Below are 18,911 nucleotides of genomic sequence, written 5' to 3' on the forward strand. Positions count from 1 at the left end.
AACAACTGCAACAGTGGCGGTAGCAGCATCTACCTCGCCTGATGAAATTCCAGCGGCAAATATTGAAACACCATTGAATGTTGTCGAACTGCCAACAAAAGACAATTGTATAAATGAAGAAGACGATGAAGATGATGATGGCGAAGATGACGGCGCTGACAGTTATCAAACAGATGATGATTTGGTGGAGGAAGGAAACGAGGAGTCCCAAGAATTTAGTGGTAATACAAATAATGATGTTTCCCAGGACAGTGACGACTCCACATCTGATTCGGATTATTCAGATTTGAGTGGCTTATCGGATATGTCCGGCCGTGAATGGAAACCAATAAGCGCACGCCCTATTAATTGGGTACAAAAGCAAATTCATGCTGGCGCTAATCCGCGTGATTTGCTTTCACAAATGTTGCCTTCCAATGCACATCCAATAGCGCCAGGTGTGAATGACATGATGCTATGGCGCATTTTGGCTAGCATGCTATCCGAACCGCCGCGACGCCAGAAACTACGTTATATCAACACATTTGAAGATGTCATACAATTGATACAACAATCGACAAATATTATTGTGCTGACTGGTGCCGGTGTATCTGTATCTTGTGGCATACCAGACTTTCGTTCTAGTGACGGTATCTACAGTCGTTTGGCAAAAGATTTTCCCAATTTGCCTGATCCACAAGCTATGTTTGACATCAACTACTTTTCACGTGATCCACGTCCATTCTTCAAGTTTGCTCGCGAAATATATCCAGGACAATTTAAACCATCACCTTGTCATCGCTTCATCAAACTACTCGAAGAAAAGCAGAAACTCTTACGGAATTATACACAAAATATCGATACGTTGGAACAGGTGGCTGGCATTAAAAATGTTATTGAGTGTCATGGTTCGTTCTCGACCGCTTCCTGCACCAAATGCAAGGTTAAGTGCACAGCTGACGCAATTCGTGAAGATATTTTCTCACAGCGCATCCCGGTCTGTAGACGTTGCCAGCCGAATGTGCAGCAAAGTGTGAACGCTTCGGATGCTGTATCTGACGCTGACCTAAGACAGCTTGTAGAGAATGGTATAATGAAGCCAGACATTGTTTTCTTTGGCGAAGGTAAGTGCACTATTGAAATTTCGGACAATTCGCTTTGTTTTTCTTTTAATTCTGTAAAGAATATATTCCTTGAATATACGATATTTGCTCTAAATATTTTCTTCTATAATCTAATTACATTTAAAATATTCAAATCACGTTGCACAGGTCTTCCTGAGGAGTTTCACACAGTTATGGCAAGTGACAAGGATAAATGCGACCTGCTAATTGTTATAGGTTCTTCACTTAAAGTGCGGCCGGTAGCATTGATCCCCAGCTCAATACCAGCTAATGTTCCCCAAATACTTATCAATCGCGAGCAATTACATCATCTTGAATTCGATGTGGAATTATTGGGAGATTCAGATGTTATTATCAATCAACTTTGTCATCATTTAGGAGACGATTGGAAAGAAATCTGCTACGACAATGTTGTATTAAAAGAATCAAAAGAACTTTTACCCTTAGAAGAGGAAGAAAACAACGATGAAAGTGAAGAGTACGCCCAACAGATGCTAGATACGGACACACAATCAGTCAAGTCTAGCGCATCCACAGATATAGCGCTACGCTCAGCTGGTGCCTATTCAGACAGCGGATTCGAATCCTCCACATCGTCTGGCATGGTGCTAGCTAAACCCGTTGCTACAGTGACAAATAGTGAGGCTAACGAAGCGATTGAGAAAATCAAGAGCACCATATTAGAACTTAATCATCCGTTAACAAAGACACACGAAGCGAGCGATTTAGAAACATTAGACTACTTAGAAGATCCCCAAGACGCCGAGGATTTCGAAAATCGTTCGTTTCAACCATTCAATGCGCGCGAGAGTGAGCCCCAACATCATACCGCCTACGGTATGCATGCGCGGCACTTATCCGTAGACTCGTCAAAAGACAGTGGTATTTTGGGCGACTCATCAAACTCTGCGCTTATTTCGAACAATATCGTTGGCACACTACCGCCCCCAATTACAAATTTCGGTGATAGTGGTGGCACAACTACCTTGGAAGACTTGAACACCGCCACAACAACCTGCGCAGACAACACACTAACCACACCAGCAACAACAGATACAACGGTAGAGACTACGCAAGAAAAGTCAAATGAATTAGTAGAAAATAAATCGGCAAATGTTGCCCTACGACGCAGTGTCAAAAAATACCGTACTGCAGCGGAACGTTTGCTTGAAGGCACCTACTATGCACATGACACCGTTTCAGCGTACGTATTCCCAGGTGCACAAGTATCGTGGTGGTCAGATATGGAGGACGAAGATGAGGACAATGACATTATCGGTAATGTTTACGACGACGAGGATGAGGATGATATTGATGCAAATGGTGGACCACTATCGCCACTCTTACCGCCATCAGTGGAAGCAGAGGTCGTTAGTGAAATAACAACAACAAGTGCATTCGCAATTTGCGCCAAACAAACGCTACCGGTGGTATACAACAAGATCAGCCATGAAGTGCACAGCAATGAGACGGAAGTACAAATTGTTGGTCAAACAGCTGCGATCGTAAATAATACAACATCAACAGCTACAACAACATATGCCTGCAGCACAACAGAAAGCAGCACATACAAGTGCGAAGCTGTGACAGTGTCGCCAACGCCCGCGCCATCACCACAAAAGAGAGCTTGTGAATGTCCGCCAACGCTTAGCAATAACAGTTATGCAAATGCCGCCACAAACGAAAGTAGTCGAAGCATTGGTGGTAGCATTTGCCATAGCAGTAATAGTGATAATGAGAAATGTGTATTCAGTCCGCCTCCCATTAAGCGTATACGCTCAACAGATGATAACAAGACCGTTGTGGATGATGTTGAGCAAACTACAGATTTGGCTAAAGTTCTTACACCGGCAAGTAGTGTTGGTGCAGTGGAAAGCAGTGTGGCAGTTGCTATGAAACAGCTGAGTACAAGCACAGATAACATGCCGTCGCCATTAGTAGCAACAACATTGCAGAATTAAGTGTATGTATTTATTTTGGTATGACTAATAACGGACCTTACACCGACCGCTTTGGCTTATTCTTGCGCAACTTTAATTGAATAGGCTAGGAAGGGAACGAAGCAACAACAATAACAAACAAATGTTTGCATAAATTAAATTAATTTATTTTTTTGCTATATTTTAATAGAATTGTAACTGTACATAAATATATGCATTTGACACTTGTCCAATTAAACAAATAAGTTTTACGTAAAGTGAATATTACTATTGGATTTTGTTTTGCCCTTTAGTTCAACAGCTGATGAGGACTTGTTTGGAATATGAAATTTAGCTTTTTACAAATATTTTCAACTATTAAAACCGTACCTAACTTCTGAGCAATAAAGGGTCTTGCATAAATATATATGCCACTATCACTTTGTTCGCGTATATCCATAGTTAAACAAGTAAATTTCTGTTTGGACAGACTTAATATGTGACTGTAATATTTTTATTTTCTTTTGTTTTTATAAATATTGCATTATTTTTCATTTCATGTTTATATTTTATACATAATTTATACAAAAACAAAAAAAAAACGTATTGACTTGAATGCTATACATATAAAATTATTTAATAGCGCTCTTATTGTGTAATATTGAATTAAAAATGTTTACATTATTTTGCTTAACTGTTCGGATTATTTTTGCGCAGCATTTGTAATGATTTCCAAAAAAAAGAAAAAAAATATATATAGATCCTTTTTTCGGATTGTTTTTTACTACAGAAAATTCGGAAATCAATTTTTTTAATAAAATTTTTGTTATTTGTTTTATTTATTAAAAATAGTGAAAATTTTTATAGCTAATCATACTTGAAATATATGTATACACCTGTATTATTTAAATTTTAAATTTTGATTTTTCATTATTATTTTTGGTTATTAATTTATCAAAAATTTTTAAATACGTTTTTTAAATTACTTTATTTTATTTTGTTTTTAGTTTACGTTTATGAAATTTTCTACGAGAAAAGCTTTTTTCAAACACGACACTTGAACTAAATTGAAATAAGAAAAATAAAATTTTAAGTCGCAGACAAAAAGGCTTTTTCTATATTTTAAGTGTTTTGAATTTTTTTTATGTTTCTTGGTTTTGAAATTTTTTTTTAATATTTCAAAACCAATAACCAATTTTATTCGAATGTTCGCATTTTTAAATTTTTTTTCTTTATTTTTATTTTTTCAATGTTTCGAAACCAATTTTATTCAAATCTTCGCATTTTTTTTTAATTTTTTTTTACTTTATTACCAATATTTTGTTAGTCTATAATTTTATTTTTTTATTTAAATCGTAAATTTTGTCCCATATTTTGTTATTCTTTTGTGATTATTTTATGTAACATAATTTATTTCAAGTAGCCGTGGTTGGAGTGAAACAAAATTTATTTTATTTTTTAATTTTTTTATTTTGTAGTTTTAAATTTTTTTTTTGAAATTTTTTAATTTAATTTTATATTAGTTATCTTTTATTTATTTTATTATATTAATTTTTTATGTTTTTTTATTAATATTTATATATTTTAGTTCTTTTTTTTTAATATTCTGAGACCTCTTCTTCCCAACTCTTGTCGTATCCAACTCAAAATTCAATTATGTCCAAAGCATTACGAAATTTTTACAATTTTTTACTTAATGGGTGTGTGGATCACACAGTTTGTATTTGGTCTTTGACTTGCATTGAAAAATAAATAAATTTAACGAAACTATATCTTGCATTTTCGTAGAGCGAAAACAGGCTATTTAAAATTAGTATATAAATTTATTACTTGGAAGTGGCTTAACATGTATTTTTAACATTACATACATATATTTACTCCAAAATATTTAAACTTTTCTAAAGAATTGGCATATATAATATTTAATTTTTATTATATATTTATGCATACATAGTATATACAAAATGCTAATATAATATTCTAACGGTTTACAGCAGTCTATTCTTCAATTACTTTACATAACTTGCTTTCATTTCAATATCAAGACGATTTTGTGTCGAAATAAACACTATCAAATCCTAAATACACATGTACATAAAAAACGCACTTGAAGTAAAATTAATATTTTCGACGATTATGTAATTTTTGAAGTATGTAGATATATAGAAAAATGAAATATGTAAAGACACCGGCTTAAATGTATGCATACATACATACATATGTATATTTAAACTTAGGGTACTGAAAACAAATATATTCTATGAATAAAAAATTAACTAGACGTAACAAAAAGCACAAATTTGTTTTCATACAACCCTGTATGCAAAAAACAAAAAATAAAGCAAATAAAGAAATGTAAATAAATAAATATAAATAAAGATATTTTTTAGGTTTAACCGTTCCGTATGAATATTTATTATTAAATTAAGTTCAATATCCTATTATGAAAGCATGGATTGCGTTAAAAACGTTATTTGTTGTAAAAAAAAAACATAAAAACATGAAATATACAATTCAAAAAACGAAAACACAAATATTTAAAAAAATTTCAAAGAAAATATTCCACTTCAAATGCAATTACCTAAAAGAGAAAGCATAACGTCACGCAGATCTGCGCATGTGTGACGGCGTGGTGGCATTTTTTACATTTAATATGGTCGCCAATATTATAAACTTTACTGTAACTAATGAGCTGCGTAAAATATACATATAAACATATTTATGTGTATACGCAGATTGAGCTAAACAATAATTTATGTATAATATATATAATTTAACTTTGATTTTTATTTACTATTTATAAAAAATAATGAAAAATATATAATTATAGTTAAAAAGTACATATAAGAGCAAAATTTTACACTTAAAACTTTTAAATCAAGCAAAACAAAATTAAAATAGAAACTAATTAAAGCAAGTCAAAAGATTATAAAGAAAAACAGCATTGCAATGCAGAACTTAGCGCAAAATAAAGTTGATTATAATGATATTTAAGAGCTTTTAACAAATTCTCTAAGCAAATAGTTTACAGAACTTACAAAAATTGCAAAACGCAAAATCGCGCAGCGGCAAAGTCAAGAGGCATGTAGTCTTAGTTGGCTGCGTCTGAAGAGAGAATTACTAAGAAGAAAAAAATTTACACACATACAAATTTACATATATAAAATTAAAGTTTAATGCAAAAAAGCTGCGTTTTTAATACAAATTGTGTAATTTTGCAGATTTATTTGATTCCAATAAGTATTAATTAGAAAGCATTTTAATTTAATTGATCTTATTCAGAAAAAAATATATATTGTATACTTTTAGTTGCATCAGAGAAAAAAATCAATTAAAAAAGATATATTTTTTATATAGTGATTATTTTTAGTATTTCTCAAAATTATCAAATTTTTTTAAGTAAAAAAAATATTTGGTATGTAAAATATTATTTTAAAAATTGTTAAAATTTTTACGTAAAAAAAAATATTTTGCATAAAAGAATTATTATTTACTATTTTCCAAATTTTTAAATTCGCGAAAAATGTGTATTTTTTTGCGTAAAAAATTAGTAAAAAAAAATTAAATTAATTAAAAAATACATATATATATTCTTTGTATACAAAATAATTATTTTATGTTATTTTCCAAATTGTTAAATTTTTTAGGTAAAAAAAATTTCATTATATTTTTTTTACCATTTCCCAAAGGTTTATTTTTTTCGACAAAAGTAATATTTGATACAAAATAATTATTTTTTATATTTCACAAATTAGAGAAAAATATGTATTTTTAACTTAAAATTTGAAAAAAAGAAATGAATTAAAAAAATTATTTGATGTTTTTTTACAAATTTTTAAAATTTCCAAAATTGTTTACGTAAAAAGTATTTGGTTAAAATTTTACGTAAAATATATTTTTTAGTAATTTTTTTTTACAATTTTCAAAATTATTACATTTTTAACTAAAAAGATATTTGGTATAAAATAATTTTTTTTTTTCAATTACGGAATGTGTTTAATTTTTACGCAAACAAAAGGATAACTTTATTTAATCGAAAAAAAGTTGTTAAAATATGTGGTATGGCAAATAAATATAAATCTTTGGTAAAAAAATTATATAGCATGTACCATATTAGGGTTAACTCTGTATTCTCTCAATTTTCGTAGAACCACACGCATGCGCAAACTATATTTCGCCCACTTCCACTCGTGACCATCGCTCAAACAACGCTGCAATGCAAAATTATTAAATTCAAAACAATGAAATACCGCTAAGTAACATGTAAAATGTATGTATATGTTGAATTCTAACTGAACAACTACAAAAATATATAGCCCTTAGTACATAATTTAATTAAATAAAAAGAAAGAAACCTATTGAAGCTAAAAACAATTGTGTTTTGCTAGAAAATACACAGATTCGCAAGCAGCGTCTATACATACAAACATATCATATGTACGTATGTAAACATGCTTGTATGCCAATTTTTTCTAACACTGCACGCCACCAACTATCCAACCACTCAACTATATACTATAGAAAAAAAATATAAAACAGTTTTCTTCGTTTGTAGCGTTAAGCAATTAGTTATAGCATAGTGCTTACAAAATATATACACACACATACATACACAAATGCAAATTGAACTTTGTAGTTTATCTAACGTTTATTAATATTATTATATTATAAGTAAATAATAATTGTTTTGTTGTTTTTATACATAAAATAAGCAAATGTGCACATATGTATGTTAATATGTACATAAAAATGTAAGCATGTACTTCCCCTACGTTTGTTCGCCACTTAATTTATACACAAATTTAGTTATATATAATTTTTTCAATAACCAAATTCTTCAGTTAATTAACTGTGCGTCTGTTTTTACAACAAAAAATTGGCTGCGTTATATAAAAACCGTTTGAACTCCTGTTATATGTGCTGTAGTGCAAGCTATTTTTGAAAATCTTGTATTTATTTATATAATTTTCTTTATTTTACCACACACACATGCATTTTAATTGTGGCTGCAAAATGTTTGTAAATTATATTTTCGCAATAAATTGGTTTACAACCTATTTTGTATAAGTATAAGTGAAATCGTCCTGTTTTATTTGGTGCAACTTTAGATATTTTGCATGAGGTGAGATTTATGTGTTTAAATGTTATGTGTATAAATATACATACATATGTATGTATTTATATATACATATGTGTATTGGAAATTTATCGCTTTCAATGCTGGAAATATTTAGAGGGACCGAGACTTGGATTTTTAACCACTTAAGTCTGTCAGCTCGGAAATTGTCTACAAAAATAATTGAAGTTTTATATCCCAAAGAGGGTATATACGTTTTTTAAGTTGTCGTTGACCCTATAAAGTAATATATGTAAATATTCAGAATAACCAGTTGAGTTGTTTTAGACATTTAGCCCGTCTGTTGTTTAGTTTTTGATATATCGATTTGAAATTTTGCACAAGAGGTTTAAACAATTGTTATACTCTCTTCACAACTATCTTAAATACACTTTACAAAATCTTTTTCGAAATTATAAAACATACATATTTTTTTAATAATACTATAAATTTATTAAATATCATAGTTATACTATACATATGTACATCTGTTTATAATATGGAACAAAAAAAAATGAAAAAATTAACAGCAACCTATTGACAGTGGTAAAAATAATAATAATAAAGAAGTTCTTCGAACAAGCACTTTCAAGTGAATAACAATTTAATACTATTAAACGGAAAACGTATAAAACAACAGTCAATCCTGTTACCGTTCGCGCAGAAAGGGAAATATTCTTTGTAATTCCGCCTTCGACTTGCAAGCCTCGACTTGTGGTAAAATCTCCACCACATTCAACAAATAAATTTGCAATTGCTGACGACGTTCTTCCACAAAGGCCAAGTTCATATTACCAAAATGCTTTTTCGGCGGAAATTCAACCGAAGACACGGTCGGATGCGTGTGTAATAGTGATTTATGTAGTTTGTGGAAGTCACGATAACGACGCAATAACGACCAGTGCTCCAAATTTTGACGCATGGTTATGTGTATCTCGTAGGCATAGTAGGATGTGCCATGTTTTGTCTTTTTTAACTCGGCTGTTGGAATGGTTATGAGAAAATTAGTAGCCAAGGAGGCGGTGGGATCAATGGCTAGTCCATTGAAGTTTTGTGTCAAACGTCTTACGAGCTGGCGATTATCACGCGTCAATTGTGCAACGCGCGTCTCTAATAGCGTACAGCGTTCCTCCATTTCACGTAATTTCTCCTCCATAGCTGCATGGTTAACGGTGCAATTGGCAGAGGATGACTTGCTATATTGCGATGATGTGTCACTCCTGTCTTCATCTTCTTGCTCACACACAGCGTTTACGGATTGTTTATCATCATTGCAATTATGCTGTATGCTGGCGTTGTTAGCTGTTGTCAATGAGTGCTGCTCACTTTGTGCGACCACTGGTGGAAAAACGTCGGGTAAGGGCTCTTTTAGAAATGCTAATTCCGGTTCTATCGGATCTGGCGGCGTAGTCTCAGTTTCTTCAACTGGCACTGGTAGTTCTGCCATTGCTTGAAATGTATCCACACGCTCTTTTTCGGCGGCCACTTTAGTGACTTCTTGAATGACCTTCAGTAAATCTTCTGTAGAATTGGCAGTTGAAATGGGTCGTTCCACTGGTTGTGTTCTGCGCTTATTTTTTCCGACTGCAGCAGGAACCGGTGTAGGTGCATATATAACGGGTTCCTCTTTATTCGGTTGAAATGGTGCAATGCGTGTTGGTGCATTCAACTCAGTAGAGTTAACGGTCAACGCAAAGAGAACATCTTGTAGTGAACCAATAATTTGTGGCAATTCTTTGCTGGCATTGGCGTCTAACAAGAGCGACCATTGCGTATAGTAACGGTGCAAATGATCTTCTTCTGCCAACCATGTGAGTAAGTATCGCTGCAGTGAGTTTTCGTTTAATGTGGCACGTATAAATGCCTTGCCCAGACCACATTTCGTCCGAACATTATTGAGTTGCGTATAACGTTCGCGTTCGTGTGGAGTCAAGTGAATTTGACAAAAATCCCAAAATGTAGTGTCACCATTGCTATCACTGATGCCCGAGCTATTGCCTTTGGGAAAAAATTTTACATTAATATATATTTTTTTTATATCACTTAAAATACTCCCCTCACCTGTTACAATTTCATGCATATTTTGAAACAAACTGACCGCTGTTAACGTAACTACTGAATGTTTTTGTTTCAAACCGTATGTAAATGTGTCTTCTAAGGCTTCACACAACTCGGCCACACAATCATCCTTTTCTGTGGCCAATTCCTTTTTTCCACTAAATTTTAGTTTACACTTTTCTGCACTCTGCTGAAGACGTTTAAAAATATCTTCTCTACGCTGCCAAATAGTGCTTCCGCCAAAAGAAGCACTCGCCACATTAATCTTCGCTGGTGGGTTGGAAGAGCTCTCGCCATGACTCATCGAATCTGGCATATTAAGTCACTAGCTAAAAGCCTAGCTTGCATTACGCGAACTGCTAAATAAGCCTTTGTTGTTGTTGTTTACCCCTATTTTGAAATAGAATTTCGATTTTGTAATCAACAAATCTTTGCTTGAACTCTCACCTTTGTGTTGATGTTGATAATGTTTATATGCACTATTAAGTACCCGCCAAAAAATAGAGCGTAGCAAAACAATTTTGTCTTCGTATGAGGTATGTGAAAAAATATTGTTGGATGTAGAAATAAAACGAAAAAATGTTTTTGTTTTGTAGGCTAGCACAAGTTCTCTTTATGGCTGTTTTCGCCACAATCATTTGACGTATTCACAGCTGATCGAGCAGAATTCCAGACTATAGGGTGATCAAGAGACATAATTTGTAATACACCTCCAAAAGGAATCAAGTCAAAGGAGTTATATTTTCATTATATTTAAAACTCTCAACATGTGTATTATGCTTTTTTAAAATTAATAACAAGTCATAAACACAGTTCTCATTACTGAAGAAAGGAAAATACTTTTTTTATGAAACATATTTTCCTCCTTACAAAGCCACCCTCTATCTACGTGTCGAAAAATTTGTTGTCTGCTGTTTAGTTTTTGTCAACAGTATAATAATAATAACAAACTTACAAAAATAAATGCTACAAACGTCAGAGAATGCCCAATTGAAAACAAATTGAACGATAATAACAAACATGGGAAAAGGCGAGAAAACAAAAATCCAACAACCACAATAACAACACACTTGTCATCCGACCAAAATTTAGTATTTCTAGCTGGCGAGTCTCGCACGGCGATTCATTCAACAATAGAAATTTGAAGTGATAAGTTAAGTGAGAAAAAAATTCGCCCACACAAAGACACTACTAAATATTTATCAAAAAGTTCAACAATTTAAGACTTTTAAAACAATAAAAATGGATTAAATATTTTATAAAAATGGAAGTCAAAATATAGTGAAATCCAAACTAATTGGAAGTTTCGAATCTAGTAAAGATACAAAACCAACTAGAACTTCCTCGAAGATACTTTTATGCGATAGTGGTAGCGTAAATCAGTGAACTTTATAAAGCACTTCTTTTAAAAACTGTTGCATAAAAAGTGTGTCAAAGGTGTGTGCTAATAGCGGGCTGGTGACTTCAGATTCCCAAGACTTGATTATTTTAAAACAATTACAAACATTATTCAAAGGGAATAGAGGAAACGAATTAAGTGGAAAACAGCGAAGCTGACGTGTTTAGCATTCCTCTACTGCGCACGTCGCGCCTCTACCACACCAAAGGTGTCATCGCCCAACTAGTGTATAACAAATTGAACTAAACAGATATAAATACGTATGTATATATAGTATTGAAAATCAGGCGATTTTTATGCTCGTGCTAGTGAATATCTAGTTTGTCATCATTACATTGAAGTTTGGTTAAGCAAAAGAGCACCATCATAAGAAAATATTTAATTACTTCTGTAAAATAAATTAGTGAAAATACAAACATTTTTATAAAGAAACTTTGCTGAACATATAATGTCTAAAGTTACGTTGGGTGGTTTTACAAATACATTGAGACGTTACCCAAAGACTTTGGGTGGAATTGGAATCCTCACAACGTAAGTAAAAATTAAAAATGTTAAGTTTAAATGTATAGTTAAGCTTTTTACAAAAATAAGTATATAAATAGTCGGTACAGACAAATAGAATTAATTTATTTAATTATTCGAATTAAAAAAATATAGATAATGACAAAATTAATTCATAGATCATAAATTTACTGTTTTTACTAAATGAATGTAAATTCTATCTCTCAGTATTTTCCAATATTTGCGAACATATTTAATGACTTACAAATATTTATGTATGTATGTACATATATAATGTTGACAAACGGTAAAAGTAGTATTTTTTAGTACGTACGCTATTATGTATGTATATGAGTTTAATTGATAAAAGCACATCGTTGCGATTAATCATCAAAAGATCACCCGATAGTTTGACGAATGTATACACATGTGTAGGCGCAGAAAAGACAAACCGCGCTATATAAAAGCAAGTAAATAATAATAAGTATGGGTTTGGTTGTTTACATTGGCAAAATTAAAAACAAGTTTAAGGGGCTCGGCAGACAACAAAATACATACTATATGTAAACTTTGTAGTTGTTTTTGTTTGTACTGTACTTGTAAAAACACACCCATTTTTCGCTTTAGAAGAAACTTAATTTGTAATAGATAAGTGACGAGTAAAAAAAGTATTGTTGTGTTCATAAACATCTAAATATCTTACATATAGAACTTTATTTTTAAAATTTTTTAGACCCAAATATATAAGATTATTAGATCTTAACACGCACTACAGCAACAAATCATTTCCGTGCTATTGGCGCCTTAAAACATTATTCATATTTACATACATATGTACATATGTAGATATTTACATAAACCACATTGAAATACATATCTCACTCTCTATTCTACTTTTGTAGTGACCACCTACATCGTATGATCTGACACGATAGCAGATATATTTTGAATATCGTGTATATACTATACTAGATTTATTAACAAGAATGTGTGAAATCAACTACAGATATATACGTATTTGCTCATGCAGTAACTATTTGCATGTAAAAATAACCAAGTGATTGCACATTGTCTAATACACAGACCTTTGGTAGTTGCATTCACTTTTATTACGTCAAATCTATGTTGTTATTGTTCTTATTTGCAAATGCACCGGCGTAATTTGTAAATGTAAACAAACTTGTTTACGTCCAATTGGAAAATGCAGTGAAGATAAAAACCGAAAAGCCTTGACTGTACATAAGTGACAGCACCTCAAATGTAAACAAAAACAAACTATTAATGTGCCTAAAACAACTATTTTATTTAATATCCAATGGCGTATTAAAAAAATAATTGTTATTATGTATTTGTAACTTGGTAAACGGATTTAACAAGTTAAAAGTTGTGAAAAGTACTTATACATGTATGTTTGTGTTCGTCTGTGTTATTTTAGTGTTAAGAAAACTATTTCTTCACGTCAGCAACTGGTGGAAACGATATCAAAACCTGAAAATCAACCGAAGAACAGATGAGTATAGACCAACGAATTAAAATAACAAAACAAACGTGCATAATCACGCGATTTTGTTGAAATGAGACAACAATTAAAGCGAAACGGACCAAACAAAGTTGTTTTGGGTTAGTTATCGCGCCTTGGCCATGACGCGGCTACTTTGGGTTGGTTGAATTTATCATTGCATGAAAGCACGTTTGAGGAAGGCTCACGTTCGTATTTTGTGCATGTATTTATACATACATATGTATGTTATATTGCCGAAATTAAAAAAATAAAAACATTAAATACACAAGTGCAAATAAAAAATAATAACAACTATAGAAATTGGGACATTTGCCAAAATTTATAAGTTCAAAACAACTTACGTATAAAAAATGATAAGCACATTTAGTAGTGTTAAGTGGCTGCATAGCTTGAATCACAGGAGGTTAAATGTGTTGACTAATTTTATACATTTAACAAATTCTCACGTGTGGCCCAGTCTAGAAAAAAACACATAGGAAATAATAAAACACAATACAAATGATTATAATAAAAGTACTATCAATTATATGGTACATACATACATACGTATACAGATGAGTTATACAGATAGCAAGTCTTATTCATTGAAATATAAGAACAAATTATTGTGTTATCAGTTACTAATTTTTTATTATTAATACTAGTGAGATATAATTGTATTAATATTTACAAGCTTTAGATTATTAAAATATAGTTTAAAAGATCCATGTCAAAGAAAAGATCTCTATTTTATGTGTTATTATTTTCAGTTGTGGCTTAATTTTGTTTGAAAAACAAAGGATTCGAAAGTATTTATCGAAATGGGTGGATACCGCACCATCAGATACTGATAAAAAGCGTCCAGATTACATATATATTAAATACCACATTTACAAGGAGTCAATGCGAAAATTGAAACAAAAGGAAGAGGATGAAAAGGTATATATTAAAAAGTGGAAGGGTTGTTATTCACTATTGGATATAGTTGAAAGCTATTTAGATTTTCTCAAACACAAATATTTAATACAATAATATCTTGTAAAAATTATCAGAAAGTTATTTGATAAGTGTGTATATTTAATTGTTAATTTTAGAAATGGATCAGCATCATTATTAACCCTATTGGCAAGTGGTGGAAAGCCGTTAAACATTCAGTAGCCTGGCGTTTGCTGAATATTGCACAAACAGGTTCACAACATGAACGTCTCAAGGCCGTCCGACAATTGGCCTGTATCGATCACTTAAAGGACTGGGACTTTCGACATTTGGCACAAATTTGCGATGCACGCACCGCCGTCTCTTTGGCACGTTCTGGCGCCGATTCACGTTGGTTCGTGCCGGTTCATATGCGCGGCTGCATTAAGAATCCCAAACTGGTGCTTGCCGACTTTCATGACATGCTAGCGCGTTTACGTCCAAATTCTTGCGTTGATAACTTTTTCAACAAATACTTTCCACAACAGTATCCACACGAAGGCATCGATGAATTCTTTACACAGGATCAAGCTAACGCGTTATCTGTACAGGATACGGACATGCTCAAAGAAATTATCGCATTCCTACATCATATAACCAAGGATGAGACGGTTGCGAAGCAAATCATCAACGAGGGTGGTCTGACACATCTTATGGAATTACGTAAAATTTTTGCCGATGATAATGAAACCCTCTCGACACTCTGTAAAGTATTGGCGAATATGTCGCTTGTTGAAGATAGTGTGCAGCATTTCTTCTCGTCCGGTTGGATTGGTGGATTGGCAGAATGGATGAAATGTCCCGATTTACGTTTGCAAGTGATATCGGCCAAAACGATGGCTAATCTCGATCATGATGATCCCAATCATGTGGAATATCCACCCAATGTCTATCCATTGCATCCACGTTTGCGCACGCGCGCCAAGCCCAAAGCTGATATCGTTTTCATACACGGACTGTTGGGCGGTGTTTTCATCACATGGCGCCAAAAGGACCGAAATCCCACCGAATTGGGTTTATATGGCAAGAATGCATTTTATACAAGCGAAACGGATGATGTGTTCTTGGTTGGCGAGCAAAGACGTGGCAATGGTAAACTGTTTAAAAATGGAAATGGAATTAACGCCAGTAATGTTAGCAACGTTAGTGCAAATAATAGCTTAAAGGAGCAAGCAACAGGTTTGCGATTTCTTTTGAAATGTGCCAATATGTAATAATATGAATGTTTTTTTTTGATACAGATCCAATACTGAAAGCAGCTAAAAAGGAGAAAAACAAAACTTTGGAAATTAGCGACGCGGCGACTATGGAACTCGTGGAAGCACTGCAGAGCACCGCCGAGCTTGAGTCTGATTGGGAGGTGGTACATCCAGATGTACCACTGAAGGCGGGGGAAGGTTGTTGTGGTGAATTTAGTGTTCCTGGCAATGAATGGCAAAATCAAGATAACTGTGAAGATTACACTAACTGTTGGCCAATGGAGTGGCTGCCAGATGATTATCCAAATACAAGGTAGCTAGACATGATAATTTCTTTTGTTATAATAGCTAATGTACTTTTTTTTGTATATTTCAGAATCATTGGTATAGACTACACCTCTGCGGTCACAGAATGGTCAGCTAATTTCACAAAGTATTGCCCGTGCGAAAAAGGCCAAGGACAAATAGATGTACGTGCCACATCATTATTGGAACGTCTCTCCAAATCAGATGTTGGCAATGATCGACCAGTCGTTTGGATTGGTCATTCCATGGGTGGCATACTCACCAAATTAATGCTTATGAAAGCCGTCGACGATCCTGATCCGAAAGTTAATCAAATAGCGCATAGCACATCCTCCATTCTCTTTCTGGGCACACCTCATCGTGGCTCATCTATTGCCAAATGGAAGCAACACATGCAAGTGATACTCTCCCCTTCCATTGAGGTAAAAGAAATGGAAGAAGGAGCACCGAAATTACTGGCAATGCACAATCGCTTTATGGCATGTTTACATACATGCTTCCGTAATGTTAAGGTTGTCACTATCGCCGAAGGCGCACCAACAATGTTGACTTCCTTCAAATTTCCATTGCGCATCGTAACTGAGGATTCAGCGCGCCTTGACTACGGCGACTTTTACGTGCTAAAAGATGATCATCTTAGTCTGTCGAAACCGATTTTCCGTCAATCATTCCTCTATCAACGTGTGCTCAAGGTGATCGAAGACTCAGTAAATAGAGACGACAGCCCAACTGAAAAGGTGGAACTACCAGGCACAAAATTCAAAATAGAACCCATCAAAACACCAGCGGAAAAATCTACAGAATCGGTTGCTGGTGGCAGCTTAGTGGAGAAAGTGCGCAGTATTTTCTCGGCAGTTCCACAAATCTCCATCAATATACCGAATGCGCATTGTGAACAGTCAAGACGTGATTAAAAGTAGTAAAACCAATATTTATGCCATAAGGCAGACATCTGGGCTATGTAATGTAAATTTTAAGCTAAACCACTAAGTATTTTATAAAACTCATATAGCTGAAGTAATGTTGTAATAATAGCGACGCTTTTGGCACCCATCTCATTGTAACACTCATCTCACTATGAATTTTTATACTTAAAATCATTAAAATTGTTTATCGGAACTGTTATTTTCATACGCACATGTTTTATAGACTTGACAAAACAAAATTATCTTATTTATATTTATAGATTTAGAATGTAAGTTTGTACTTGAGCTTTTGGCTAAATACAAAATGCATACATATGTTTTTTAGATACCAGTGAGAATAATTCTCTAGCAACTTATCGAATTCGTGATAGTAAAGATAAGTACATAAGAAATTTCGCTCAAATAAAGCAATGAAGAAGTTTGTGAACTTATATATGTAAATGTTTTATTTAAGGGGCACATACAAAATTTTTTTTTTTCAATAAAGTGATATAAAAAGATAAGAAGTATTTAAAAATTACAGAGTGTTTATAAACCCAAGATTTCCATAAAAATTATAGTGAAAATAAACATTTAAACTTACAATTACTTCGAAACGTTATGCCTCCTCTGGTATGGGCTTTGTTAGATCTACAGTTGCGTTTGTCTGCTGTGCTAAGCGTTCTTTTTTCGCTTTCAACCTCTCCAATGCTATACGACGATTTTCTGCTATTCGCGCCATTTGCTCTGCTGTTAATTTGGGAGCAGGAGATGCCGGTTGTGACGGCGGTAGTGGACGCGCTAGGTCGCTGTCATTTAATTTATGGCCTGGTTGGCCACTGTTGGTATATGGTGTAGACATGACTGCATTACCGCGATTAAATGATGGAGTGTGTAAAGTACTGGTACTAGCCCCTGTAAACGTCGCGTCCATTCTATCAGCACCACCACTACTGTAGTGTGCAGGCGTACGCGGCGCTATTTTAGATATGGCAATTTGTTCACCCAACAATGCATCAAACTCGTCAAAAGGTTCATCTACTGCTGCATCTGCATCACCATCCTCCTCTTCGTCATGTGCTTTGTCACCCATGTTTTTCAAGTTTTCCAACATACCCAGACGATAACGTGACATATGTACTTGAAGAGATTTCTTCTTGCCAATACGTTCTATATTTGTCAAGACATCGTCAAATTTGTAATTTGGATACATCCGATGTGCCCAATGTGTCATACGGCGCATCACCTCATCTAGGTCACGTTTTTCATGTCCTTTTCCCTTGAAGCTAATATCTTTGAAATATTCTTCTATTGTATGTATGCCGCGTGGTCCCGTCAAAGTATCCAGAGATAATTTTGGTCTTGGATTTCGCACTGTTCTCTTCTTTGGCTCAACTTTAATGCCCGGCTGCGCTTCACCCGAGTTACCGCCGGCTTCACCTTCTTCGCCAAAAAGATCTTCCCCACCCATGCCATTCTGATCATTTTCTTCATCGCTTGGTAATTCATGTAAATTTCCATTAAGTAAATCTTCGACTACATTATCTTCATATACTGAAGCCATATTTATGTTTATTTGTTTATAACAAGTTAAATTAAAAACAAAAATATTCGCACAAGTTATAAATGTATAAACTTTAGAAATTGCGCCAAAAACAACAAACGACAGTGGTGGCTTTTAATGACTGATAAAACTCACCACTTCATACTGTGTTAATAGTGTGACTCATATTTTTAAAAATCAAGAACAATTGAATTTTTTTGTTAGTATGAACTATTATTCTATAAAAAGCCGAACTCTCCATATTTGGAATGTAAAAAATTTTGTATTTCTTTGATCAAATTAAATAAACAATTCCGAAACTAATAAATTTTCTTCTTATTGGCAAGCCAATTGGTTAGTAAGGCAGTACTGCCAACCTAAGTAGC

The 18,911-nt window shown here is 33.4% G+C and overlaps 4 protein-coding genes across 6 annotated transcripts; 2 read left to right on the forward strand and 2 right to left on the reverse strand.

Annotated features, from left to right (window-relative positions):
- Positions 1–4: 4 nt before the first annotated feature.
- Positions 5–6,189, forward strand: LOC105223119 (NAD-dependent histone deacetylase sirtuin-1; the record flags this gene model as incomplete). The annotated part of the gene is made up of 2 exons (XM_011200746.4): positions 5–1,103; positions 1,251–6,189. Coding segments are annotated over 2 exons (2,913 nt in total), but the record flags the coding sequence as incomplete, so codon positions are not given.
- An 802-nt stretch (positions 6,190–6,991) lies between these two features.
- Positions 6,992–18,756, reverse strand: LOC105223118 (protein TIPIN homolog). 3 transcript variants are annotated; one of them, XR_007423579.1, is made up of 4 exons: positions 17,587–18,756; positions 13,960–14,076; positions 10,644–10,870; positions 6,992–7,233 (listed from the first exon to the last, which is right to left on the reverse strand). XR_007423579.1 is itself a non-coding variant. In XM_011200744.4 (2 exons), the coding sequence occupies exon 1, from the start codon at positions 18,544–18,546 to the stop codon at positions 17,602–17,604; it is 945 nt and encodes a 314-aa protein (XP_011199046.2). In that variant the 5' UTR covers positions 18,547–18,756; the 3' UTR covers positions 6,992–7,233; positions 17,587–17,601. The 3 variants fall into 3 exon arrangements, 1 of the variants encoding a protein (XP_011199046.2); XR_007423578.1 differs by lacking the exon at positions 10,644–10,870; XM_011200744.4 differs by lacking the exons at positions 10,644–10,870; positions 13,960–14,076.
- LOC105223116 (sorting nexin-29) lies at positions 8,568–10,784 on the reverse strand. Its single transcript, XM_011200740.4, has 3 exons — positions 10,644–10,784; positions 10,200–10,586; positions 8,568–10,136 (listed from the first exon to the last, which is right to left on the reverse strand). The coding sequence occupies exons 2-3, from the start codon at positions 10,510–10,512 to the stop codon at positions 8,788–8,790; spliced, it is 1,662 nt and encodes a 553-aa protein (XP_011199042.2). The 5' UTR covers positions 10,513–10,586; positions 10,644–10,784; the 3' UTR covers positions 8,568–8,787.
- Positions 11,272–17,438, forward strand: LOC105223117 (protein SERAC1). The gene is made up of 5 exons (XM_011200742.4): positions 11,272–12,126; positions 14,368–14,536; positions 14,692–15,751; positions 15,814–16,084; positions 16,148–17,438. Exons 1-5 carry the CDS (start codon positions 12,044–12,046, stop codon positions 16,989–16,991), a joined length of 2,427 nt encoding a protein of 808 aa, XP_011199044.2. The 5' UTR covers positions 11,272–12,043; the 3' UTR covers positions 16,992–17,438.
- Positions 18,757–18,911: the final 155 nt, after the last annotated feature.

The sequence above is a fragment of the Bactrocera dorsalis genome, unplaced genomic scaffold (genome assembly GCF_023373825.1).
Source record: "Bactrocera dorsalis isolate Fly_Bdor unplaced genomic scaffold, ASM2337382v1 BdCtg129, whole genome shotgun sequence".
NCBI classification, from domain to species: domain Eukaryota; kingdom Metazoa; phylum Arthropoda; class Insecta; order Diptera; family Tephritidae; genus Bactrocera; species Bactrocera dorsalis.